Genomic DNA, 26,162 nt, shown 5'->3' on the forward strand with positions numbered 1-26,162 from the left:
AATCACAGTCAGTGGATGTGTGCATGCATGCGTGCGTCTCGAACACTAAAGCCCTGAGACCGACTTACCCCAACCCCCGAGGACCAACGGAACCAGCCTGTTAGCAACCACCGCATTCGGCGCTCGCTCGCATTCCCAACAGACGTGCTCTTTGCTTCTTGCAGTACCTGTCGGTAAAAGTGGATTACTTTTCAGTACACTGCTTTGAAATATAATTGGTCAATTCTTTAGTTAGCCAAGTTGGTCAGAGGTGCGAGGAATGTAAAAGTGACCAATGTTGTAGATTGAGCCCGCATTATTCCTGTGTTGCGTGTCAATGAAGTGTCCGACGGTGGCGTATGCGGGCAAAGCGTGTTCAGATACGTTTTCCAGCCATAATAAAAACAATACAATTGCAGGCCTCTGTGAAGCATTTAAACGACAATTGTCTTTGTAAAGAAAAAAACATCCAACTTTTTTATTACCATTAAGGATTGGGAGGGAAATGAACTCCTGACTGTGGTCATGGATACGGAATGTTGTTATCGTCCCAATACAATAAAACGCTGATTGCTATCAAGCAGATTAAAGAACTGTTGACGCCGTCTTCATTGCTTTATGACAAACATTTATTAATTCCAATACAAATGTATTTAAAGCCAAAGTTTCAAAACAACAAGGTTGCCAAAAGTGTTGGCTAAAGTTAGGGTGAGGTTTGTAACAAACTATGAAACTAATGTGCAGAGGTTTCATTTTATTCGAATCTTTAGGAGACAAATGCTCATTGCGCAACAATCGCATGACATACAAAACTTTCCAAAGTTGCCACTGTCATGTTTGGGTCCAGTATCCTGACCAATGGTATATTGACACCGGTCTCTTGAAAGATTTGATTCTGAAGCGTCATGGCCAACATGGAGTCGAGGCCCAGCGCACCCAGCGTGGTCTTGTCATCCAACTCGTCCTCGCCGAGGTTGCTCACGTCACGGATGATCCGTCTCACGCTTTCATGCGGGGAAGACGATTGGCCAACTGGCGGCTCAAGGCTCCCGTTGTCCTTTAGCTCCGCCTCCATGAAGGGTGACAGGCGTTCCCTGAGGGAGGCATTCTTGAAGTTGAACTTGCATACGAGCTGCTGAGGTCTGTTGGCGAGAAGGACCTTGGCGAGAGCTTGGTGCATCTCTCCCACGTCCATGACCATCATCCCTTTGCTCTCCAGGTGCTTTTGGACGTGCTTTTTGTTGAGCAAGAGGCCCAGGTTCAGCGGACCCCAGTTGACGGACTGTCCGGCCAGACCAAGGTTCCTCCGATAAAGGCAAAAGTTGTCAAGAAAGGAATTGGCTGCTGCATAGTTGGACTGCAACTCATTGCCAAGAAGCGACGAGATGGACGAGTAGCACACGAAGAAGTCGAGCTTCTTGTGAAGCGTGGCGTTGTGCAGATTCAGGGCGCCGCTCACTTTAGGCTGCAGAACTTTCTGCAGGAGGGTCGCATTGAGAATTCCTATGGGCGCATCGTGGAGCACCGCGGCACTGTGAAAAACTCCTTTGATGGGACAACAAGTCAGTCTCTGTTCAGTCTTGGAGATGGCGTCCTCCACTTGCTGCAACACTGAAACATCACACTGAAAGTTTGTGATGGTGATGTTGCACCTCTTCCGGACGAGATCCAGTTCCGAGTGCGTTTCGTGCGTTGGCGTGCGTCTGGACAGCGTCACAATACAACCGCCGCCGTTGCAGGCAATGAACTTAACCGTCTCAAAACCCAAACCTGTCAGGCCTCCACTTACAATATAAGTAGCGTGTTTCTCAAACAATGGTCTGGGTTTGCTCAGCAGCACAATGTCTGACAACTGGCAGCGGGCCGCTGTCCGATCCAAAACCACTTGGCGCACCGTTTTGGAGGCAAAGTACGACTGGTCGGCCTGCGCTTTAGCTGTGCTTGAGATCTGAAAGGTATCCCTTTGAATAGGCAGAGACGCTCGACCAAAGCCAAGCGTCGCGAGCCACTTTGAGATGGACCTCCCTTGCGCTTGGAGGTAAACTCTTTGAAGAACACGAGTCACGTGGAGAACATGCACGCGCAGAAGGTCACTCTTGCACGCAAACCTGTTTGTCCAGCATTGGGATGACTGTCGCGTTCCGCACACAAACACAGCATGCCGCTCATTTCCGTCACTTTTGCATACGTCTTGCCAAGAGTTGTCATACGGGGGTAGGAAGACAAAGGCTCGACATGGATCAAGACTTGGATCTTGCTCTGACAGATGCGCAAAACAAGACACATTCCAACCCGACCTGTTTGCTGTCAACGCTAGAACTTTTAGAAATGCAGACGCTAGGTCCGGAGTGATGATGGCCAGTTTTTTCTGTTGTCGTGGTTTGACAGAGGGAAGAGTGCGCTGCAGGAGCTCCCACGACAGGATGAAGAAGGACATGCTTGGACATTCTTCCAGGAACGGAAGCTTCTTGGTGTCATAGCACACAGAATCCGGAAGGACGACCCTCGCCGCCGCTGCAGACGGGTAAGTTGCCGCGATGCAGTCGCCCACTCTTAGGCTGCGAACGTCTTTGCCGACAGCTGTCACGATGCCGCCAAAGTCGAGAGCCAGCAGTGTGTGGCGGTGGTCGGTGCCATTGTTCCAATACAAAGTCTTTTCAAAGTTCAGGTGTGAAAGTGTCACAGGGAAGTAATCTGATGAATGGACACACACATTTGTTAGCTGAACCTCAACTGATTTCTCCGGAACTGCGCCGTCAATTGTGTCGCTGAGGCTGGCAGTCAAGTTTTCCATTCTGTAAGGATGACTGGTCTGTAAGACAAAATCTCTCACTGATTGGATGTCACCCTTAAATGACACTGGGTCCACTACGTGCGTGCGTGTTATCCTTGTTGTCGACACCTGTCCTTGACCAACAATGACTTGGGATTGCTTGCAAGAGTTAATGAGACCCACTAAAGATTCAACGTCCGTTTTGGTAAGAGACATCAAGTCAATGAGCTGAAAAGAGATACCCGGTACCTCTGTTGCACAAGCCCTCATCATACCGGACAGCGCAAAACCAGAACTCACACAGTCGACCATCATCTGAGTGCACCTGTAGGTTATAACACGTACAGTGCAAGAATGTTGGCTCTCGTTCAAAGTTGAAACAACCTGCCGGAATGACTCACAGCAGGCCACCAAGCGGTCCAGCGTTCCGGCAGCTGATAAGTGAGTGAGGTCTTCGGCGGCCCAAATGAAGAGAACATTTCTTAAGCGGTTGCCAAGAACAACGTCTCGCAGTTGGCCTGGTGTCCAGTGCGCTCTGTCCTCCACGCAGGACGACTCCGGGTGCAAGTACGGCCCAAGTGCTTCAGCAATGCCCAGCTTGTCTGCAAAAACTAGCGCCCTTATCTTCCTGTCGCAATTGAACTCGTTTGCGATGGGAAGGATTTGACTGTGGAAGAGCAGCGATTGCTGGGCGGGCAAGCAACCAGCCAAAAACGTGACGCATACCTCCTGAAGTTCCACTAGCACTTTCCCATCTTTGGTAGCAAAGCAACCGCACAATTTCAGGAAGTCTGGCTTCTCTTCAGTTGCACGCATGTAAATCAACATCTCCTCTTGCGGTGGTCCTGAAATGATGACGCCGCCAATAGCCGAGGGGAATCCCCGCTTGGCTGAGAGACGCCTCGTGGCCACGACAGCCGTCATTTGCAAGAAGTAGTCCAACAGCACAGGATGGAAAAAGTAGTGGTGAAGATGCTTCACCAGTTCTTTTGGGACACGGATTGCTGCCACAGCCTCAGTAAATTCTTCACCAAAATACACATTGTCCAGCTGTTTGAAAACTGAGCCATAATCAAATCCCACTCTCCAAAGGATGGAGTAAAATTCCATGGTTGATACAATCAAAGTGCACCTTTGATAGATTCCCTCCGGACAAATACTTGGTTCCTCAAACACAGCCGGTCCACCTTTGCACCTGACAGTACCTGAGGCGTGAGTGGCAGCGGGGGAACTTATTGTAAAGACACCACTCGGTTCCTCAAGCCTCACTTTCAATTGGGGATTGTTGGAGCTAAGCAGATGATGGAATGTCACACTGAGCTGGAAGAAGGAGACGGGTCTCCTCGGCTTCAAACAGGCCACCGCAGAAGCCAAAGCCAGCTCCACAAAGAAGGCGCCGGGCACGATGGCAACGCCGTCGTGTTTGTGCTCCCAGAGATACGAGGTGACGCTCTCTACCGTCACACTGCATACGTACTCGTCGCCGTTCTTCCGTATTTGGGATATCAGCGGATGTGATGGCGAAGAAGCCGAGTCGTGTCCTTGTCTGACATCCTCAAAGTACATCTCTTTCTTTGTGTTGTCAAAATGATAGACTGGGAACGTTGTCGGTGGTGTTCGATAACCTCGGTAGAGCTCCTGCCAGCGCACGTTGACACCCAGTTCAAAAAGTTTCCCCACCGTCGACAAGATGGTTTCATATTCTTTGTGCGGTTGGACAGAGGCGAGAACAATAACGTCCTCTCCTAGAGTTTCCAGGATGTGTCTTTGAAGAACCCTGCGAGGTCCAATCTCCACAAAGACCACGTTTCCCCTTGATTGCGTATCCCTTATGACTGCACGCAGCGCTTGCTCAAACAAAACAGGTTCCCTGATGTTCTTTGCCCAGTAGCTAGCGGTTCCAAAGTCCCCACAGGCATACTTGTCCCCTGTCACAGTGGAAAATAGCTTGCATTCCAAGTTGCCCACAGCCAAACCATCAAAATGACTCTGAATGCCTTCAAGTACAGGATCCATGAGATGACTGTGGTACGCTGCCCCAACATCTAAGACGCGCAGAAAGATATTCTCACCAGCATACATCCTGTTGAGTTTGTCATGGAGGACATGGACAGCGTGCTCATCTCCTGACAGGGTGCAAGACTGCGGGCTGTTGAAAGCAGCCACGCAAACCCTCTTGGAGAAGTCCTGAAGGATTGTAAGCACCTTCTCCACAAGTATGTTGCCCACCACGAGCATCTTTCCAACGGCGGCCCGACTTTGAAGCACACTGCGCTGGTACACCACATTGACGGCGTCTTCGAGAGACAAGAGGCCAGAGCAGTGAGCAGCAGCGACCTCGCCTAAGGAGTGTCCGAGCGCCGTGTCGGCTTTGACGCCCCAGTGCTTCAGGACGGCTGCTATGGCCACCTGAAGAGCAAAAAGCAGAGGCTGCACAACATCTGGCTGCCTCGGGTCATCCGTCTCACACTCTCCGGAAAGCCACTGACTGATTGTGATGTGTCGGTTCTTCTTCTGAAAGAGCAGCTCCACCTCTCGCACCTTGTCTTTGAAAAGCGGAACGGTGCCAAAGAGCTGCCCGCACATGCCTCTGAAGGAAACGCCGTTACCACTGAACACAAACACCACCTCGATGCTCGACTTTGTCGACGCCACTTTTGCTTGCAATGAAGACGCCAGCTGATGGTGTAAATCCGACAGGGATGACATGACAATGGCCCTGCGGTATTTGTGCTTCGCGTGGCTCCGCCCACAGGCCGAGGTGTAGGACAGTGCCTGCGCGTCAGCTACTTGGCCGTCAAGAAGCCTTCCGTGGGTATCGGTGAGGGATCGCGTGAAGGATTTCTGGGAGGCTGCAGATGTTACAAAAAGCCTGGGAGCATCTTTTGGGATCGGTGCCAGACTTGTGCTCTGCTGATGCTCTCTCACAATCACGTGCGTATTTGTGCCTCCAAACCCAAAGCTGTTAATCCCAGCCACCCGCTCCCACGAGCCATTTGTCCGCCACCTTTCAGATTTGGTTGGAATACGAATTCTTAGGACTTCAGCATCGATGCCAGAAGAGTCCGGGGAGTAGAAAAGAGATGGAACGATGGTCTGGTGCTTCATCATGAGGAGCACCTTGATGAGTCCGGCCATCCCGGCCGCAGATTCCGCGTGTCCAATATTTCCCTTCACAGAGCCGATCGGCAAAGTGTCCGCGCCGCCCTTTCTGGATTTGGCAAGCACGTTTGAGATGCTCGTTGCCTCCGTCAGGTCTCCAACGGGGGTTCCAGTTCCGTGAGCCTCAACGTACTGGACGTCGGCGAGCTCACGCTCAGAGTAGATTTTTCGCAGCAGCTCCTCTTGTTGACGCAAGGACGGCTTGGTGATTGGCGTCACGGAATGTCCATCTTGGTTGACGGCCGTTTTGGCGATGATGCCCCAGATTTTGTCGCAGTCTTCTAACGCCTGCAAATTACACGCAAAGCTAAATATGCTTACATTTTCTGTCATCTAGGTTATGGTAATCCATAAGTGATGAGTGGAGGCAATTGGGCTCTCTTTGGTTGTTGAAAGGGTTTTAAAAAAAATAAAATAAAAAAATAAATAAAAAAAAAGAAAAGAAAAAAAAGAAAAAAAAAAGAAAAAAAAGAAAAAAAAAGAAAAGAAAGGGTTTTAACCCAACCACACTTGGTGGTAGTTTTTGCCATGTCAACAAACCCAGTTGACACCCATGAGGGGCACTAACAAGGGAACTCGACACACACAATTTTGAAGAGAAAAAGACTTTAGGATTACAAGGGATTAAAAAAAAAAACACACATAACCAACAAGAGTCCATTGCCTTCATTCATCTTTGCCATCTAAAGCATTATTAGTACAGTCGATTGCTTGAACAGAGAACCGGGCTCCACACAGGGTTTGAGCTACAGTATAGGACAGTAACAGTCAATAATCTGTGGGACATCTTTTATTCATGGTCAGAAGAAAAAATAAAGGCGGACAGCCACCAAGCTCCCACAAAGCACAAGGGACAACTCAACCCCCAAGCGGGCTCCAGAGCTCTTAAGGAAAAGGACGAGGTCCTCAGACATTGGCCTGACATTTGGGGTCCTTGACAACCTTAAGAATTCAATGTAACGATATTCACGTTATTGTGTTCATGTGTATCGTTGCATAATTCATGGTCAAATTCATGCTGGGCACAGCGAGAAGCTGCGCTCGAGTCTTGGCGAGAGAAAGCACATCTGGTCTTTTAACTGTGCTCCGTGGGTGCACGTCGTTATAGTTTTTCAAAAACTCATTCAGCTTTTTAGAAGGTCTAAAAGTGAAGCATCATCTACAGCAGAGATGGGCAAATTCGTTCCTCGAGGGCCGGAGTCCAGCAGGCTTTGGACGGTCCCCTTTTCCAACACAGCTGATTCATATGATCAGCTCATCAGCAAGCTGTGCCTAAGCCTGATAATGATCCTGTTCATTGGAATCGGACGTGCGGGAGAAGGGAAGCATCCAAAACCCGGACCTCCAGTTTGCCCACCAAGTCCGAAGACGGCAAATAGGCCCGTTTTGAAAGGTCACCTTTTTGAGCGGCTTGAGAAGGACCACGCCGCAGCCCTCGCCTCTGCCGTAGCCATCCGCTCGGCTGGAGAAGGGCTTGCTGGTGCCTGCGGGCGAAATCATCCTGGCCTTGCTGAGGGCCACAAACACTCGAGGCTCCAAGATGCAGTTGACCCCCCCGCACAGCGCCATCGCACAGTCGCCTGGTCGCAGAGGCGCAACAAACAAAAGTCACGCCATCGCTCATGAACACACGCCGACTCGAGTGCAATTTCTCATTCGAATTCCGTCCGTTAAGTGAAAAAGGACATGAAATGACTCGTGTTAAAAGAAATGCTTCAGTTCTTGGTCTGTACAGAATCACGTCATTACGCGTGCGACGTCATCGCATAAAATGCACGCGGCTGTTAAGTCATTCACGTTAACGCCAGCTCGACACGGTAGCCTACGAAAAGTTATCCTTCTCGAGCCTCCCGGCGTCCTCATTCCCATCGACCGGAAACAGAACACCAGTAAAGTGCCGGCGGCTGAAAATGGAGTTAGCGGGTTAGCATCTTTGCGGGCAGCATACCTCGTCTCATGGCCTGACATGCGAGATGCAGAGCGAGCAGAGAGGAGGAACATGCGCTGTCCACGGCGAAGGACGGCCCGGTGAGATTGAAGACAAAGGAGATCCTGTTGGCCGCCAGGCTGCTGGCCGTCCCCGTGGCGTTGTAGTGATTTATGGAGGCGGGGCTGTGACTTCGGAGCATCTCGTAGTCTCGGTTCATTAGACCTGCAAGGCAGTCGTTCGGCTCTGTTGTTTGTCCCTCCTATCAATCCGGTCAACAACTTTCTCCTCCCTCGCGGGACTAATCAAGTGCCTTTCGTCACAAAGGGTGACTTTTTATGGAAGGTTCTTGCCCGACTCGATGGAACAGAATGAAAAGAGTACATTGGGCCCAATTTGGACACTTGGGGGTGTGCTCACTTTTGTTGGCAGAGGACGAGATATTAATGGCTGTGTGTCAAGTTATTTTGATGGCACGGAAAATGTGCACCCCCCCCCCCCCCCAGCAGCAAAGTGTGGTCATTTCTTCGGCGCTGTCACATGACCAGTTTTTGTGTTTCGATCATCTATCGGAGTGTACTTGACATGCTCACCGATATAAACTCCCGTTGCGCTTCCACTGATGCTCTCCATGGGGACGCCGGCGTCCTCCAAGGCCCTGAAGGTGCACTGAAGGAGCAGTTTGTGCTGAGGGTCCATGACATCCGCCTCAGCCTCGGCAATGCCAAAAAAATGGTGGTCCAACTCGTTAAACCTGAAAGGGACGCCCGCCGTCACCATCTGACATCGTGACTGCATCGTGCCAAATCCGCTGCACAATTCACATGCTTGAGCAAAACACACAACGGCACAAATCAATGGAAAAGATCAATTCTTTAATGACGGATTCAGAGGCATCGAGGATAGAATGCCACGAGTACAGCATGAAGATTCTTTTCGCATTTGGCCAAAGTGGACATCGCATGCAAACCATCAGAAAGTGCAATCATGTGGTTTCTCTCGGATGCGTCTTCTCAAAGGTCAAAATAGATCAAAGACATGCTAAAAGGATTCCAATTGAGAATCACAATTGTTGCGCTCACCCGTCGATAAGAGCAGCTTTGGTGGTTTGCGTCTTTGCGGGTTTGCCGCCATCGGGATGGTACCAGGAATGCGCGTCGAAGCGCTCGGCCGGAATGTCCACAACGCGGTTTTCCCCCTCTGACAGAACACGCCAGAAATGAGCCAAGCCTTCACCTGAAAAGCACGCAAGAAGCATGTCATCAACTTCAAGCCTGACTTGTTGGATTTGATGACCCGTTCAGCGACACGCGCACTAAATTCTGTCACTGCATACGTTTGGAACTCATGTCAATTCTTGTCATTCCGCTTCTTATACTAAAATGTCATTGCTCGCCACCGTCTGCCGAACGGCTCGTCCTGTCTCCGCTTAGAAAAATCGAAACAAACAAAACAGCATCATTGACCAACTTAGTCAGCCACACAATCCAAATATAAATGTTGCATTTTTTTTCTTAATGCGAGTACAGACCGCTGATGGAAATTTCCATTTGTTGCAATGATCTTATCATTAGGCGAAGCAAAAGTGGCCACAATTAAGCCAAAAGGTCAAATTGGATGTAAAAACAGCATTGATGGACGCATATTGAGGAGTTGAAGTTGTAAATGACACAACGGGACAAAGATGTCCACCATGGGACGTTTCATTACATTGACATGAACGCTAAAAACAGGTAGCCTACCTCCAGGGAAGTTGCATCCAATCCCGATAACGGCAATGTCATCTTCTGCATCCATGATGTTCTTTTCCCAGGTGGAGCGCCAGACTTTGTGTGGGAACAAATGCTCCTTTTCAAACTTATAAACACTCACGAAGAGGAGGAGGAGGAAGAGGAGGAAGAGGAGGGGGGGTTAACCTCAACAATGAGTGACAGTCTTGCAACTAATTGCACGTTGGAGAACAATGAATGACCCGATAGCTTCAATTTAGACACAGTCAAGAGTGACCTTTATTTGAGCAAGTCATATGATCACCAATCCAGGTTGGGGGGGGGGGGGGGCGCCATGACAAAATCAAAGGGGCTCTCTTAAGATGCCACAAAAGCAGACGTCTATACAAAATGGTGACTTGTACTCTTCCGTGGCCAATAAGCACAAGCGCCGCTTGTCATGATGTGTGTGTGTCTTAAAGTTGCTTGTTGATGCAATTCAATTGGAAAAGCAATTGTTGCCGGATGTGCAGGGCCGCCTCGCTGTACTGCGCAGGACGTCAAGCCATGAGGCCCGTACAGTACAGCCAGGCGGGAGGTACCTTCTTAGTGCTCCAGCGGTTTTCCTCCAGAACCATTCGGATCTCTTTGCCGTCCAGAGTCTCATACCCGAGGAGGGCGCCGGCGAGCTTCTCGTGCTCCTTTTTTTTTGCACGTCTTCACACCAACATGAATGATTCCAACTTTGAACGCAAAGGAAAGGAAAGCAACAGGTTTCGCTGGCTCTTCCCAAAAATTAAGATTGTGGCATTCCTTCCTCCGAAAAAACATCAAGTCGCCGGCCGCTTCTCTGCTTTGCGAGTTCGTCAGCGTGTCAAGAAAGTGATGTTAAATCACCGGCACAATTTGTGTGCCACTTGAATTCTAAATTTTTGAGGTTTTAGTTGTGTCAAAGGCAAAGGCACACACGCACGCACGCACGCACGCACGCACGCACGCACGCACGCACGCACGCACACACACACACACACACACACACACACACACACACACACACACACACACACACACACACACACACACACACACCTTTAACAGCGACCTGACGTCCTCTTCGATAGCGGCTCGCGTCTCGGGACTTTGTTTGGACACGTCGCCGAAGGTCATGACTCCCAGCTGCGGGCAAACAAAGGTGGCGTTACATCATCCTCATCCATCCGCTGGTTAAAATGCTGACCTTGTCACTCATGCCGAACCTGGTCACCATCAGATTAGCAATTTTGGTGGCCCTGCCAAAGTCTATGGATGCACCCGAAACAGAGACGGGAGGGCGGGTCATTGCCACACACTCCCTGACCCGCCCCCATTTCGGCCAGCAGCTGGTTGACGGTTTGTCTGGAGAACGGATGCATGGGAGACGCCATCCGCTTGCCGCCGACGCCGTCCAGCTCGTCCATGAGGACGACGCAAGGCGCGTTGGCTTTGGCCTCCGCTGTGGAAGCGAAGCAAGACAATCAAAGTCCTTCCACAATGTTTAGTGCCGGGATGCTCGTGGATAGGAACAAATGTCAGTTGCTACGTCTGACCGCAACTGAAAACAAGACAAAAAACACGTCTTTGAAATGACACGACTTGATTACTGGGAGTTACTTTTCTGCAGTGGCCTTCCAGGGCCACCGGTGCAAACATCATTCAAGTGATATTTTTGAAATGGCTCTGGTTTGGTTTTTCCCCACTCGTATCCCCATCAGCAACCACTTGAGCTTTTTTCCGCCTGGGAGCACGCGTGACGTGGCGGTGGGGGCGGATTCCCGCGCAGATCGATTGCTTTCCCGGAAACTCGCTCAACGGGTTCCCGATGCGGCTGGCGCCAACTCCCCCGCAAGCGTCACATCTAACTCGGAGCCCGGGGCGTAGTAGAAAGGCCCGGGCCAGCAGCGTCTTCCCGGTGCCGGAAGACGCCATTTCCACCACGGGCAAAACTAAGACGGCAGAAGAGGACGGCAACGGCAACCTTTCGGGCAGCTTGCCGCCCACGAGGGTGAATTTGTGGGGCCGCATCCTGCATCCTGCAGCTGCTTCTTTGCCTCCTCCACTCCCTTGATGTGCTCAAAGGTCACGTTCTTCATCTGGACGGGGTCGACGGCAGAGTACAGGCCCGACGGGGTGCGGAACCTCACTACCGCAACACAAACATGCACAATTGCATTACAATGCAACAAGTCGGGGAAGGGAAACATACATTTATTTATCCTTATGAAGCAAATGTTGTCATCACTTTTACGACGTGCCCAGCAAAAGGAGCCCGATATTTGATTGAAACTATTTGCTTTAAAAAAAGAAGAAGAAAGAAGCAGGCATTCTTTTGTTTACATTATTCGACCATCAGCTGCTGCAGCCAACGTGAATGCCATCATGTACGTTGACAAGCTCACCTCTTTTGCATGTGCTTTGTGCAGTGTGCTCCGGGTTCAAGTGTTTGTGCAGGGTCTGCACCGACGCTGTAGCCGTGTTCTTCGCTGAGTGGAGGCCACTGATGAGCTGGTTGAGGGGCACAAACATCTGGTGGGGAGGACATGTCACATGACCCACAACAGCACTGTCTACAGTCAGTTTGCATTTAATATGTTTCTTTACACACACACTTCTAATTAGTACAGAGAAGGAATACTTTTGCTACTTCTGCATGCCATTACATAATAAAGCTTCCATGTGACTCCGACCACGAATAGCAGTTGTGTAACCATTTGGTTGGCGCGTCATTTGACTTTACATTACTGTCCAGCGTTCATTTCCGCTGTATGTGTAAACTTGACAGGTCCAAAAATGAAGTCCTACTTCGCATGTTGCATAAACCGAAAGCGTGGTGACGTCAGCAATCCGCACGGTCCGACCGTGACACGCTCCCCACAGGTTAATGCTTCATGAGACAAACATTAGCGGCCATAGGCAAGAGTTACGACCCTTGCGAGTCGCGGCGACACACCGCCGTACACAAGTGATTAAAGCACCAAATAATTATTCTGGACGCGACCAGAATGATATTTACACGGCAACTGATGAAATGTTGACCAATATTAGCTAGCCAGTCAAAAATGAGCTTTACAATGACCGGCTGTGGCTGAAAGGACGACAGGGAAAACTTTATGGCGGAATTAAAACACACATGTGGGACGTTAGTGTACGAGCCGAGGAAAACCCCTCTGTGTGCTTTTAAAGGAATGCCAAATCCCGAGTCAGTTATTCTTCTTACACAACAACTTCCGGCTGCTTTGCTAACACTGAACCGCTAACTCTTGACAGACATCTATCGCGTTGATATCTATGGAAATCCTCCAGTCGACGCGTCTCATGTTGATGATGTCATCATGGACGGACGCAGCTCGCTTTGGAATATAAACAGAACATCGTGGAGGTAAATGAGGAAATTGTTTTCACATACGGTAATTCGCTCGTCCAAAAGACACACGTGCAGTACAGTCAAATGGATTGTTGCATTATTTTTCTTCAAAAAAGCCCCAGCCTCGCTCTATAAACCACGAAATAACGTGTACTTACGTTACGTGTGCTGACTGAGCTTAGCATGTAGCTGTAGCATTTGTCTACTTAGTGGTCATGTGTTTTCCTGGTAACATTAGAAAAACAATAAATAGCTGAGCTGTCAAAAGTATATAATGGATATTATATGAATGACAATGCAAAATATTGTGTTCACACCACATAAACTGATCCCCCCCCCCTCCATTTTGTCTGTAATGTTTGTAGTCTGATTGTTTATGTGCGTTATCAATCAACAGTAATGATTGCTTGTTCCCCTCTGTGTGTGTCCTAGCAGGTAACATGGGTAAAAACAAACAAAAAGGCAAAAAGCAGGCAAACGTCTTCCAAGTGGCAGCGAACAAGCACTTGAAGGCCAAAAACAAAACCAAACCCATCCGGACGACGCTCAAGCACGTAAGGTCCATCGCGAGCTCATTTGTCTTCAAATCCTTCTGTTAAATGCGTTTGCGTCTTCAACTCAGATCAACGCCGTGAAGAATGACAAAGTAGAAAACCTCAACCAGATGTTCTCGGAAGTCCACCAGGATGTCAGCGTTTCCAAACGAGTGGCGGCAGAAGCAAAGAAACCGGCACAGCAGGTGACGTGAACGGCCCGTTTTCATTCCACGTCACGTTTTCATTCATGGCATCTTTCTTTTTTAGATGGTGAAAGAGCCGCCGAAGGAGCCCGTCAACGTTGACAGCGCCGCTCAGCTCCTCTCTCAGCTTTGACGGATTTGTTGTTTTCACCTGTTCCGAAACTGTCCATAAACACGACGGGGGCTGTTGCGGTACGATGTGGCGGCCTTCCGGTTCCACGGGATCGTCCTGGGCGGCGGTCGCTGGTGCTTGGTTGCAGAAAAGCCCAACTCAAGTGCTTTTCCTAAATTCTGGGGAAGCTTGATTTTTGTGTGTGTTATATGATTTGAAAATACTGTCAAATATCTGAATTGTTGGGACTTTTTTTTTATGGTAAAACGCAATCAAGACTCAGATGCTGCAAAACCTCGCAATCTGCTATTAAAGACACTTTAGCATTTCAGGCGACAATGCAATAAAGGTTGTGAAGGTGAAGATTTTCAATATGTTTCGTGTTTACTCTGAGACGACAACAACAATTTGACAGCATTTGCAATTGAAAGCCAGATGTTTGCAAATGAACAAAGTCACTTTTTTAAGGAAACGTGACACAAACTTTATTGACTTCATAGGAACACAAGTTTTTATATATATACACATTAAACGACGACCAACTTGACTTTTCTTTATACACACACACACACGCGCGCATATATCTGAATGTATATGGTGTGCTATCATGGTTTTCTTTTCTCCTTTTTTGTAGGTCAACTGAAAATACAAAGTAGAGCCAACATGCCTTTTTGATAAAAATAGGTTTAGAAAAAATGTACATTTTCTATACAGCAGTTGTCTGTAGCGAGGAACGCCCGCCCTCAACAAAGCGCCATCTTGTGCTCGGGCGGCGGTTGCCATGGTAACCAGCCACAAATGAACAACGGTAAGAACGGCCATTTTGTGTTGCCAGTGCGCACAAATCCCCAGCAGGGCTGGTTTTGCCGTTGACAATCCTCGCCATTCCTCCACTTGGATCCTCTGCCGCCATTTTGTAGCATGTTAGGCAATACAGAAGATCGGGGGTGGCGGTCAATGACTCACGCTTTTGATATGGTGGCGGGTCTGGGTTCCGATCCCCCACGCTTGACACAAAACAAGATTACAAAATGAAGACTTTGTGGTGGCATATTTTGCAGCTGAATTGTCAATGGTCGGAAGTGGCGAACAAGCTGAAGCAAACACGCTTGACGACCAACTCGTCAGATTGTGAAGTTTCACACATCCCGGTTGCGATTCACAGAAAGTACCCATTTTGGGGGCGCAATGCGAGCGTCGTGACCTTTTAAAGCGCAGCAGTCGGCGGCCGGGAATGGACGCGAGTGACAAGTGGGAAAAGTGATGAAGATGATGATGACGATGACGGGTCAGGGGTGATCATCTACAAGCGTACACATTCTTATCTTTATCTTGTGATTTTTATTTTTATATTGATCTCAAGTCACCTTTTTAATCCAATGCATCCGTCCTGTTTTATTGGGATTCAAAATGCACCGTGTGTGTATTTACTTCCCAATATTAACAATAAATAAAGATTTTTTTTTTCCCAAGTGCATTTAAATACTTAACTTCACACAAATGTTATCATTTTAAAAATATATTAAGCATTTCATAATTATCATTAATGATATAACTATGAAGAAATGGAGAATTTGCATATTTGGTTCATTATTTGACAGAATATTTCTATAATAAAAGCATGAAATGCTCATCTGCCCAAAATGCATTTTCAATGCCGCATTCGTTTTATGATGACTGAAAAGTATATCTGAAAATATTGTTATCTGTGTTTTTTTTTTAATAACAATAAAAAAATGCTGTATTATTAATTTTGCCATATCCATGTATATTTTATTAATAATAAAATATGTAACATTGAATGTCCATTTCGTCAAAAAAAGAAAAGAAAAGCTTTTTACGCTTGCAGACGATCACCACACGTCCCGTCACAAATCTTTTCCATAAAAAAAAAAAATAATCATGTAGATTTCAAGTTAACTAATTAACTTGACTCAAAATATGCAACGTTAAATGCTCAATTTGGGCACAAAAAAAAACCATGAGGGGAAAAAGAGCTGCATGGTCGTCGACAAGCAGAATGTTGAGTTTTGTGTTTTTGGCAGATTGCAAGTCTTTTTTCCTCAGCACACAAAATGTCAAATAAAAGACGTCAAAATGATGCGCCATCAATTGACCGCATTTGACTATTCAGCAAAAAACAACAACGGAATGGTGAAAACGATTGTGACTTGGAAGTTTCAGATTCCATTTTGGGGACAAAAAAAAGGTCCAAATGCGAGCTTTGGCTTCGACGACCGACCGCTTCTTACTTGGGGAACTTTTGTTTAGTCTTTTTTCTACATACTGTACATCACGTTTTGATCTCTACCAGTCCCGACTGGTCGGCCTTTCCCGCCTGCTGAAGGGAATTGCGAATTCCTGGGCATCCTGCAGACACAAAGAGCAAAGTCATGAATGAAAATCCCCAAAAGTGGCTGCAAGCTGTGTAAACAAACGCATAATCAATAGCAACAAGCTAACACTCGGCGTTACCACAGACAAAAGAACGTCACCCAGCGCAGGCACATATTCTTTATCCTCTGTGAAAATGAGGATTTCACTTGACTTTAAGCTGCTCCTTGTAACAATTGGGCCAAAAATAGGGTTACAATTTCCTTTTTATTTGGCCATTTATGACAGATAGACACTTGAGCTGTTTACAATGGTCATTTCCCGCCCTCCGTCGACAGATGTGACCTCATGCGCGACCTCATGCGCGCAGTGTCGTTTCATTTTTGAGCCACAGGTGGCAGTAGTGATTGAAAATGGATTTCTTTGGGCCTTTAGCAGCTTGAAGGCACCGCCTGTGTCCGAATGCGGACCCTATATAGTGCCCTACTGGGGGCTGACGCCATTTTGTTGTGGCGTCCGGATGTCCAGGGAGCCCAAATGTATGTCGGGCCCTCAAAATGACCCCCAATGCACTCGACGTTCACTCAAACGGGTTGATAGAGACCACAATGCATTGCCAGTATGAAAAAAAAACATGGCACGAGCGCCACAATCAAAGCCATGCATTCGATCTATACGGCGGAAATCATTCATTTGTTTGAGTTGAAAATTTGTCCAAGAAAGGAAAAAAAAAATGTTGGGTTGACACTAAATAGTGTGATTTCTGCGCCCGCCGGTGCGCCATGACGCTACGGAGGTCACGTGACAAGCCACCAGGAGAAAGTAGTGAGCTGGCTGTCCCAATCGCCAAACACAATGACGGCTTAGGGGACGAGGGCGGACATTCGGACAGTCTTCTTGGTTTGCCTCTTATTGTTTTATACTGCCCCCTAGTGGCGCACAGCACAAGGAGTCACAATGTGCTTTTATTCTTCATATTCACTTCTAATATGCTTTCTGTCCATCCATCCATTTTTCTTAAGCGCTTGTCCTCACAAGGGTTGCTGGAGCCCATCCCAGCTGGCTTCGGGCAGCAGGCGGGGCACGCCCCCGAACTGGTTGCCAGCCAATCGCAGGGCACAAAAGCGGCGAACCCGGAGAAAAGCCACGCAAGCGCGCAGAGAACATGCCGGGAAGGCCGAAGCCCGGACTCCACCTCACGTCCTCGTCCTCGTCCGGCGGACGTGCCGACCAGTCTGCCGCCAAAAGGATTTCCATCGAGTCAATATTATCGAGTGCTCCTTTTGTATTCCTTTTTTTTTTTTTTATGTGTAGCAGCATGTTGCGCGACAACATGCCAGTCAGCATGCTCAGCAAAAAAGTGATCCGGTGCAAATAATGTCGCTGACCTGATGCTCAGTTGTCGATGTCAGAAACGTGATTTTCCATCTGAAAACACAAACAAGATGGATGACGGCACGCAAGAAAGAAAGACAAAGAAAGAAAAGTGTCGCGTTGCTGGATTGCAGCTAACAAGAGTTTCCTCGTGGTTTTGCGAAAAGCGGATTCTGATTGGCCTTTTGACTTCCAGCGCAACCCTGTGCCCCCCCGCCCGGCTTCTTCTTTGACCCTGTGCCGCTTCAATCCCTGCCTCCAATTGTGAGGAAGTGCGTGCGTGCGATACCAGGTCAGATGAGAATAATTGCGCTGCCCTGACTTTTATGTGGCTCTTACCAGATGACGGTCCTCGTCCCCATCCTCGTCCCCCTCCTCGTCGCCGCTCATCTCTCCGGCCTCGCCGTCGCCGGCCTCCTCGCCGGAGTGGTCCGCCGTCTCTGACGCCGACTGGTCGCGCGGCGACTGGCAGTTGTCGTACCCGCGCTCGGCCCCTGCCAGCAGCAGCAGACCAAAGAAGAAGAATTGCGCTCATTTTCCGCGATGGCGTCAATCCAAGCGAATGCTTGAGTTTGATTTCAAGGCTTGAAAAGTGGGTGGAAGCTCTGACGGCCTTTCGAGCGGCGCTCACCGGCCTGTTCTCGCTGCCGCGTCTCCATCTCGTCCAGACGTCCCAGCAGCGAGTCGATCTTGCTCTTGATCTGCGTCAGCTCCCTCTTGATGCGCCGCAGCTGCTCCGTCTTCACTGCTGACGAGCGCCACGCGACAAATGAGGTTAGCGTCGGCGTTAGCCGCTGACGGCCGCTCAAAGAAGCGCGTTAGCTTTCGTTCTTTTGGATTCGGCAGTCATGAGCAGCGGGACAGTCGTGCGTTCATGCGTGGCTAACGTTTGCGCTACGGCCGGCGGACATTTTGACTTCATCGTCGTCCTTTTTTTTGGGGTGCTAACGCGCCAAACGCTGGATGATATTTTCACACCATCAAAAAGCATTTCCCCAAAAGTCTCCTTGTCAGTTGGTTTGTGAGGGCGGTTCCAAATCCAAGCTGGTGTGAAGGAAGACGTTTTCCAAAATGTTTTCTTTAATCATTATTATGAATATTTATTTGTGTATGCAACTTTATTTGATACGTTTCGGAGAAAAACAAGTCATTCGCGGTAACGATTTGGATTGTAAGGACACGATAAGCTTTGGCTTCCTTCGGCCCCTTCTCGAACCCAACACTTTGTATGACCTTTCTTCTTTAGATCTTTTTTGTACTTGTTTGAGATAAATAAAGATCCAATCACGCAAGACTACAAAAAGTTCTCTTCTCAAGCAAAAAAATCAACATTGATACTTTCCATTTTCTCTGACACATTGCTGATGCAGTACGGAAGCTTGAAAAACGCCCCCCCCCCCCAACCGCCCTCACTTTTTTTTCCTCCTTTCAAGCACGACTTTTGAAATGTGCATTCAGCTGGCATCAAAAATTCAGTTTGCGCCATGAAAGCGCGGGCACGGCGGCAAGAAGGAAGAAAGAAGGAAAAAGAAAGAAAAGAAAGAAAGAGAAAACGCATACGCACACTTGGCGGCGGGCGAGCAGGAGGAGGAGGACGAGGAGGCGGTCTTGACGGGGAAGGAGGTCTTGAGGCGGCGCGAGGAGGCCGCCAGCACCCTGGAGCGTTTCAGGGGGATGACGGCGCGCGGGGGCGGCGCCACTTGCCCGTGGTAGTCCAAAAGCCTGAGAACAAAAACCTCTTTCAACTTTCCATTTAAGTCCGCTTGATTATTTCACGAGCGCACAACAACAAAAAAAAAAGAGCAAAAAAAGGCGTGCTGCTGACGCTCGGGTTAGCAGCGAGGAAGCCGATAAATGCCAAACGGACGTCACGGCGAGTTCGACATTGGCGAGAGAAAGCGACCGCGGCAAGCCGAGCGCTCGTCAACTTCACGCCACTTCAAAAGCGGCGGCCAGCCGGCAACTTTCAAATTCATCAAGCAAACATTTGTTGGTGAGCAATTGCAGCGAGGTTAAGTGAAGATCCAGAGCCCCTTTCAAGCCACTGCCCCGAGTCCATTGTGTGAAAATGTTTTGCCTCCATTTTGTTTTCAAGTGAACACACTTGAAAACAAAATGGAGGCAAAACTTTTTTTCACGTGGCCTATTGCTTGCAGGTCACTGAATGTCAAGTACATTGAGCTGTGTTAGCACGAAAGCTAACAATGAAACATTGTGTACCTGGTATAGAAGTCGTCTCTGAAGTACTCGTAGTCAAACTCGTAACCACTGCCACAAACACAAAGAGAAGAGGAGAAAGATAAAGAAGACGGCACGTCCGGCTCGAAAAAGGACATTTCTTGTAAATGCAGCGAAGAACATGAAGCTCGAAAGGAGCCCCCGTTTGCTTCACACGCAATTTGTCATCTCACTTCCATTTGGACGAGGAAGAGTGACGGATGATCTGAATACATCTCGCCAAGAAAAAAAACAAGATACAAAAAAAAGAAGAAGAAAAAAAAAAAAAAGAGTCAACTGGACAAAATAAGAGCTTTGCCGCGCATGATCGCTTTTCCTTACATGTCAACAACAAGCAAATGTTTTTCTGAGTGTTGTGAAGAAAAAACAATGATTGGATATTGTTATTGAATCAAGACAATTCATTATTGTGATTTCATACAATCAATAATGTCAGCAATTATTTGAACTGTTTCCCCAGTACAAATACTCGAGTATCACTGATACCAATAGCAAGCACCGATGTTGATACATAACCCCGCCCACTATGACGTCTTTTGAAATATAAATCCTAATCTTGCATTTGCCTTTCAAATGGTCAATTTTCTATTCTTCTCATTTTTAGTTGCCGATCAGAAAAAGATGGCAATCGATCCTGATATCGATTGCCACTGCGAGTCCCAATACCTTGACATACCTGGTATCGGTACTTACTTACCTATCCCTATTTAACACAATCAATCAATTGAAAGGTAGATGGACAGTTTTTGGATGAAAGGTGAGCAAAGAATTGAAGCAAAATATTGTGTGAAGGAGACGAAATGTCAAAAGTGAATAATCAAGAATAATCAACGTCCGCCGAGTTACCCGTAGACGGCCGAGAGGGGCCTCTTGGACACACACTTGGGTCGGTACGGTTTCGGTTCGCCCGCCATGTTGATGTCTGGAAACGCACACGAGCACAAATCATCTCAAAAATTCATCATCACGTCACTTACAGGTTCAAAGGTCAACAAAGAGAGCTGGCTTTTCTATTCAAAAGCAAATGGTGGCCACAAAACGCTCATTTGTGGCTTTCTTCTCAAAACGCCGGCATCAAATGGCAACCCATCTTTGCCGACATGTTGGATTCGTCCATCATCAAGAAGACCAACATTCTTCCTCCATCTGAAGGCACGAGAATCATTCAAACGAATATTCCTGCAAGAAGAAAGACAAACAATGCAAATGGCGCGGCTGCGCCGGCGTCGACGCCGCCTCTAAGCGGATGACGCGAAAAGACAAAAAGTTCTGACGCACTCAAAAGCATTTCCACTTGCGGCTCCGGAGGCGTCGGCAAAGGTCGCCGCAAGGTCGTTCAGTCGGTCGGGAAGGCGAAAAACTCACTCAAACGTCAAACTTTGACGTTGGCACGAAACGTTGCCAATACGTACGACGTGTGCACGTGTTACAATTGAGACCACGACAAACCTTTCAAACTTTTGACATCAACTAGCAACTCAAAAACACGCAACAACCTCCCAAGAACCCAAAAAATAAATAAATAATGTTTAATTTTTTTTTTTCATGTACTACACCACCAACCCGTAATCACAACCATGCTAGTCGATGACGTCATTGGCGCTCGTCGGACTACAAAGATGGAGGAGCCGCTGGCCGCCGTCACTCGTCCTCCTTTTGCTGCATGCTAAGCTATCCTTTGCCGCAACAAGCTGCAGCTAAATCGCTAAACGCGGTTAAACGCGGTCCTTCCTCGCATGGTCGGGACAAAAACAAGTCATCGGAGAAAGAAAAGGTTTTCAAAATGAAGTCAGGTGATTGACAGCTCAACGCTGGCACCCGCTTCAAAAAGAAAAAGGGAAAAAAAGAGGACAACTCACATGGCCGTTTGCGACGCCTGTGTTTGTTTAATGACGGTCATTTGGAAGCAGTCCACATTTGGGCTGCTGGGCGGGCGGACGGACGGACGGAGAGAGGATCCCGAAAGTGGTCCTGACTGCAGTGGAGGCAAATGAAATGGATGCAAATGTTTTGCTTTAGCTGCTCTCGGCTCTCGCGCGGAGAAATGCAGACGCTTCTTTGGAGCCTACCAAGTTTGGGGGAGGGGGAGGGGCATGTCGCATGTATGCGACGTACAGGGCAAGTACAGACGAGGGAGATATTTGTCAGCAGCCATGACATTATTTTGATGGCCGTAAAAGTGTTTAAGACAATCATGAGACATATTTTATTTTTATTATTGAGGCTTTATTCAACCTAATGAATATTTTTTTGTTGGGGGAAAAAACACTGACGTGAATATACGACTGGCTCGCCGACAGGCCAGGACTTTTGAAGCGGCGAGGCGGCCATATTGCTCCTCCCAAGAAACGTTTCTCGGCATACCATCCGATGCATTTACGGCATCAAACTTGGAGAACATTTGAGACAGGACTTAGTAGAAACAACATGATTGATGATGTTTTAAATTTGTTTAACAAGAGGACTTCAGACATTTGACACCTTGCCTTAAATACATACATAAATGATATGCTTCATGATGTTTACAGAGGAAACATGTATATTTTTGATGAAAGAATTATACCTGTAATTCAACAAAAGATGCTTCTGCCAAATCTATAATTGGGGTCGAAGGAACTGAGCGGTTAAAGAAAAAGGGGGTCTTCAAAGCAGCACATACCGTCCACTTGTTAAAAAATGGCGTTTCCTCCATTTTGTGTGTGGGCTGCATTTCAAGTAGAACAGCGCCATCTGCTGTCCAAGGTCGAGTAACACAACAAGCTGCAAAAAAACGAATGCGCAGAATCCAGTATGCATGCATTTTAACATACATTAGTAAGTGAATGAATTGACCTTAAGCAACATTTAAAAACTATATAACGTAAATGAAAGGGGAAAAAACCGCAGACCGCCAGTGCAGCAATACAGAATAGATGCATGAAATTCAACATTTCAAGTCAACTTTTTATTTTATTTTACAGAGCATATGAATGTTGACTGTACTGTAGATAAATAGCTTTAAATAAAGTGACTGTTTTTCATTTGAGCCTTGAATGAACGCTTTTATTTAAAATGTCGTCTTTTTCTAATCAACATCTGTGTTTAACTGAAATTCAAATCTTCTTATGACATCAATATTGATTGATTGATTGAGTGATTGATTGAGAGGTCTTCCAGATGCTGGACAGTCACCTGCTGCTTTTGTTTGGTATTTTGCGCAAGTGATTTGACGCGATCGCTCCAATTGGGCTGCCTGATTGGTTGTCATGAGCTTGACGTCGTCGTTTTGGAGTGCAAACTTTTCAAATTGCTGCACGTGACCTCAAATCACGCCTCAATTGGCGCCACTTCAACGTCACACGCACGCGAACCCTCAGCAGTACCAAAAATCAAGTGTCCGGAGCCTTGTCGTAGCGGGCGCCATCCACTAGGTGGCAGCCAGTGATCACATAGCGAGCAGCCGGCCAAATGGGCCTGCGTCATCATGCGGTGACGTCACGCCGTCTCCACACATCCTTTCAGTCCCACTGAAAGCTCGACGGATTCAAAATCATCCAAATGCCCATCAGGAAAGTTTATTTTGCCTCGCCTCATCGCATCAAAGTCAAATCGAACCCAATCCAATTCGCGGAACCCGCAGCTTAATGTAAACATGGTGAAGCAGCATTCGGTTGCAATGCCGCACACACTTGGAAAAAGCTGCCAACAGAGGTGAAGTCCGTCCCAAATGGAAACGCTTTGAAGTCAAGATTCCAAAACATCCCCCGCCCCAGGTCAAACTCGAGCTGGCCGTTGGGCCGCCACGCCACTGAACGAACCCCAGCAACATTGCAAACGTGTGCCCCTCCCTCACAGGCTTTCGAGTCAACCATTTTGTCACTCCTTGACTTTGCTTTTCAATGTCTTTTGTTTGTAAATGTTTTCAACATGTAAACAACATTAGCATTACAATGAGTGAAATAAATACACCAATAAATTCATTAATCAATCAGGCTGCCTTGCCTTGTCTCGTGAGGACAAAGACAAAAATGTTGGTCTGGGTTGTCCTCTTCCCCTCCTCCCCAAACTAACTGACGGTACGAGCGGGTGGTTCCTTGTTTTTGGAGGTGCGAAATGACTGGTTTGCCCGTTTTGAGCACGAGCGAACATGACGGCCGCGGTTGAGCGAGCAGCCGTCACGCGCCGTCCTAACCCAATCCACGCGATGGGCAAGGCGGGTCACGTGTCGCGTCCCCAAAGGCCAAAGCGGGAAGAAGCGGCCAGCGGGCGTCAGCAAAAGGCCACCCAAGGCGGCGTGACGGCGCCACGCCGACCTTTGCCGGACATTCGGGGGGGGAAGGCCTCGGCCGCCTAATTGGCCGCGCAGGATCACGAGCAGCGGCAAAGACGGGACGAGGCGCGGCGAGGCGAGGCGAGGCGGCCCGGGGCCAGCTCGCGGCCTCGTCTTCATCTTCACTCAAGTGCTGCATCGCCCTCTTTGCAAATGGGCACAAACCACTCGAACCGTTATGGCTGCTTACGCAATCTGGCAAGTGATGTTTTTCCCCTCCATATTTCTTTCCCGAGGTCGTCCTCCTAAATATGATTGTTTTTAACACACGCAAACAAATGCTTTGACTTCAAGTACGAGCACGTTGGACGCAGCCGCGAAGCATTCCGCCACGCCCACATTTATCTTGCCGTCGTGGCGCCTTCGGGGCGGGGGCGGGGCATCTCTTTACGTGTTATCGAAGCAACAGTCGGACGGATGCGATATCGGGCGCAAGAATATCAGGTGAGCGCGTGTCATGTGTAAAAATCATGCTGAATGAAAATTTCAAATTCAAATTGGGCAGGAGGCGAAAGGAAGCCGCTTGGCGCAAATTGTCGTCTGCTCGCTGGCAGGAGGAAGCGCGTCATCGCCAGCGCTTCAATTCTTCCGCCTGACAAGTACAATAAAAAAAACAACGACAAACAAAAACTTCAAGTCAGCGAGAAGAGGCCCCAAAATGGAATTTTGTTGAAGAGCCCAGGAAGCGGCACAAGCGTGACGGCCATCTTGTGCGTTTGCTCGCACGAGCGTGTGGGAAAACATGAACATCTCCACTTTGACTGCCCTTCCCCAACAGCGGCTGCCGATGGCGCCCATCTGCTGCCTCCGCAGGCAAAAAACATGCTCGCTCGCTCGCTCACGCCGCCGCCGCTGCCGTGTCACGTCAGGACGCCGCTCAAAACGCTTTCCCTCACTGGAATCGGGGGCAAAAAACAAAACAAAACGGGAATGGTGCGGGGGGGGGGGGGGGGTGGGGGGGCTTGTCATGGCTGACACATTCGCAAGCTGTCAGGGTTACTCCATCAAATTGTCTTCTGCAAACCCCCGGCAAAAAAGCCCCGCCCCCAAAAACTCCACTTTGGATTTGAACAGCTGCAATTTTGTACGAGTCGAGAATGTCAATCAACACGCCGGCCGCCGGCACCTCGCACAGTCCGCCAGATGTTGAAAGCATGCAGCATTAGCATGTAGCACGTAGCAACAAATAGCAAGTGTATAAAACACGGCAGGCGGATTTCAGCTTCCCTCCCCCAAACACAAAATGTCGTCTTTTGCAATTGAGGAGGAAATCTGTGTGTGCGTGCTGTTGGCTGCAACTAGCCATGCTAACTGTTAGCATGCCAATTAGCCACATGTATATCAACGAGCACATCAAGTTTGCAACATGTAGCATGAGGCTCGAACCTGAACACCTTTTTCTGGGTCATTTGTTGAGATGGTGGGCGGGTGTACCTCATGAGAACAAGACGGCCCTTGACCTTTGACCCGCGAGCTTAGCAACACAGCACGCGGGCACGGGACAAAATGCGGCGGACTCACCGAGAGGCTGTCCGGCGACGACGCGCGCGTTCTCGCCCGCCACGGCGGCCCTGGCGTTGCGCTCGTTGATGTACTGCACAAAGGCGTAGCCCTTGTGCACGGAGCAGCCCAGGATCTTGCCGTACTTGGCGAAGATCACCTCGATGTCCGTCTTCTTGACCACGGCCGTGTTGAGGTTGCCGATGAAGACGCGCGAGTTGAGCGAGCGGCGGTCATTCTTGTTGGTCACGTTGCTGGTCTGGCTTTTGCCGGTCATCCTCCGCTCCTGACGCCACACGCACAACAACAACACGTCAAAAAACATGCAGCGACATCTCGGCCTCCATTTTGTAGCATCCGCGATGCTTGAAAACAACGTCTGTCCACTTCCTTTCCTGTCCTTTCCTTTTTTTACAGGCCAGTTTGCAACGAAAGCATTTTGCGTGCGTGTGAAGCTTTTCCTAAATTTAGCACGACCGACTTTGCTTTGAAAAGCGTGTTCTGCATCTGCAGGCTTCACCTGAGGCGCCTTCCGGCGCGGCTGCTTGCTCAAATGCTAATAGCAGACGGGCGCACGCGTGGGAGATTTGTGGGCCGTGCGCGCGC

General features: G+C 48.5%; 3 protein-coding genes across 20 annotated transcripts in view; 1 reads left to right on the top strand and 2 right to left on the bottom strand.

Moving 5' to 3' along the window:
• Positions 1 to 590: 590 nt before the first annotated feature.
• LOC147156111 (uncharacterized) lies at positions 591 to 13,945 on the bottom strand. Of its 8 annotated transcripts, none has more exons than XM_086065909.1 (10): positions 12,804 to 13,945; positions 11,986 to 12,112; positions 10,807 to 11,729; positions 10,640 to 10,726; positions 9,584 to 10,293; positions 8,924 to 9,077; positions 8,435 to 8,595; positions 7,863 to 8,066; positions 7,313 to 7,494; positions 591 to 6,202 (listed from the first exon to the last, which is right to left on the bottom strand). In XM_086065909.1, the coding sequence occupies exons 5-10, from the start codon at positions 9,636 to 9,638 to the stop codon at positions 761 to 763; spliced, it is 6,198 nt and encodes a 2,065-aa protein (XP_085922035.1). In that variant the 5' UTR covers positions 9,639 to 10,293; positions 10,640 to 10,726; positions 10,807 to 11,729; positions 11,986 to 12,112; positions 12,804 to 13,945; the 3' UTR covers positions 591 to 760. The 8 variants fall into 8 exon arrangements, with proteins under 8 accessions (XP_085922035.1, XP_085922034.1, XP_085922033.1 ...); XM_086065908.1 differs by having other exon boundaries at positions 12,389 to 13,945; XM_086065907.1 differs by having other exon boundaries at positions 12,324 to 13,945.
• On the top strand, positions 12,802 to 14,164 carry rbis (ribosomal biogenesis factor). Of its 3 annotated transcripts, none has more exons than XM_086065922.1 (4): positions 12,802 to 12,965; positions 13,386 to 13,504; positions 13,573 to 13,689; positions 13,754 to 14,164. In XM_086065922.1, exons 2-4 carry the CDS (start codon positions 13,391 to 13,393, stop codon positions 13,820 to 13,822), a joined length of 300 nt encoding a protein of 99 aa, XP_085922048.1. In that variant the 5' UTR covers positions 12,802 to 12,965; positions 13,386 to 13,390; the 3' UTR covers positions 13,823 to 14,164. The 3 variants fall into 3 exon arrangements, with proteins under 3 accessions (XP_085922048.1, XP_085922047.1, XP_085922049.1); XM_086065921.1 differs by having other exon boundaries at positions 12,805 to 12,965; positions 13,383 to 13,504; XM_086065923.1 differs by having other exon boundaries at positions 12,928 to 12,993.
• Positions 14,165 to 14,243: 79 nt separating this feature from the next.
• Positions 14,244 to 26,162, bottom strand: part of LOC147156113 (RNA-binding Raly-like protein) — a 70,245-nt gene continuing 58,326 nt past the window's right edge. For 4 of the 9 annotated variants that reach the window (XM_086065917.1, XM_086065911.1, XM_086065918.1 and 1 more), the window contains 7 exons: positions 25,578 to 25,842; positions 20,594 to 20,669; positions 19,730 to 19,780; positions 19,074 to 19,231; positions 18,141 to 18,257; positions 17,849 to 18,003; positions 14,244 to 16,171 (listed from right to left, as the gene is read on the bottom strand). In XM_086065917.1, the coding sequence (XP_085922043.1) occupies positions 16,109 to 16,171; positions 17,849 to 18,003; positions 18,141 to 18,257; positions 19,074 to 19,231; positions 19,730 to 19,780; positions 20,594 to 20,669; positions 25,578 to 25,842 (885 nt within the window). In that variant the 3' untranslated portion in view covers positions 14,244 to 16,108. Of the gene's footprint in view, positions 16,172 to 17,523; positions 17,564 to 17,848; positions 18,004 to 18,140; positions 18,258 to 19,073; positions 19,232 to 19,729; positions 19,781 to 20,593; positions 20,670 to 25,577; positions 25,843 to 26,162 lie in introns of all 9 variants that reach the window. The other 5 variants (XM_086065916.1, XM_086065915.1, XM_086065914.1 and 2 more) reach the window with 5 other exon arrangements.

Source organism: Leptonotus elevatus, chromosome 21 (genome assembly GCF_054856555.1).
Source record: "Leptonotus elevatus isolate MCC_2025b chromosome 21, RoL_Lele_1.0, whole genome shotgun sequence".
NCBI classification, from domain to species: Eukaryota; Metazoa; Chordata; class Actinopteri; order Syngnathiformes; family Syngnathidae; genus Leptonotus; species Leptonotus elevatus.

Coding starts and splice junctions, on each gene's coding strand:
- LOC147156111 (XM_086065909.1), bottom strand. CDS start 9,638: ATGGATGCAGAAGATGACATTGCCGTTATCGGGATTGGATGCAACTTC. Junction 8,596..8,923: donor AAAGCTGCTCTTATCGACGG/GTGAGCGCAACA, acceptor CGTCCCTTTCAG/GTTTAACGAGTTGGACCACC. Junction 6,203..7,312: donor TTCTCAAGCCGCTCAAAAAG/GTGACCTTTCAA, acceptor TGTAATTTGCAG/GCGTTAGAAGACTGCGACAA.
- rbis (XM_086065922.1), top strand. CDS start 13,391: ATGGGTAAAAACAAACAAAAAGGCAAAAAGCAGGCAAACGTCTTCCAA. Junction 13,505..13,572: donor TCCGGACGACGCTCAAGCAC/GTAAGGTCCATC, acceptor TCTTCAACTCAG/ATCAACGCCGTGAAGAATGA. Junction 13,690..13,753: donor CAAAGAAACCGGCACAGCAG/GTGACGTGAACG, acceptor TTTCTTTTTTAG/ATGGTGAAAGAGCCGCCGAA.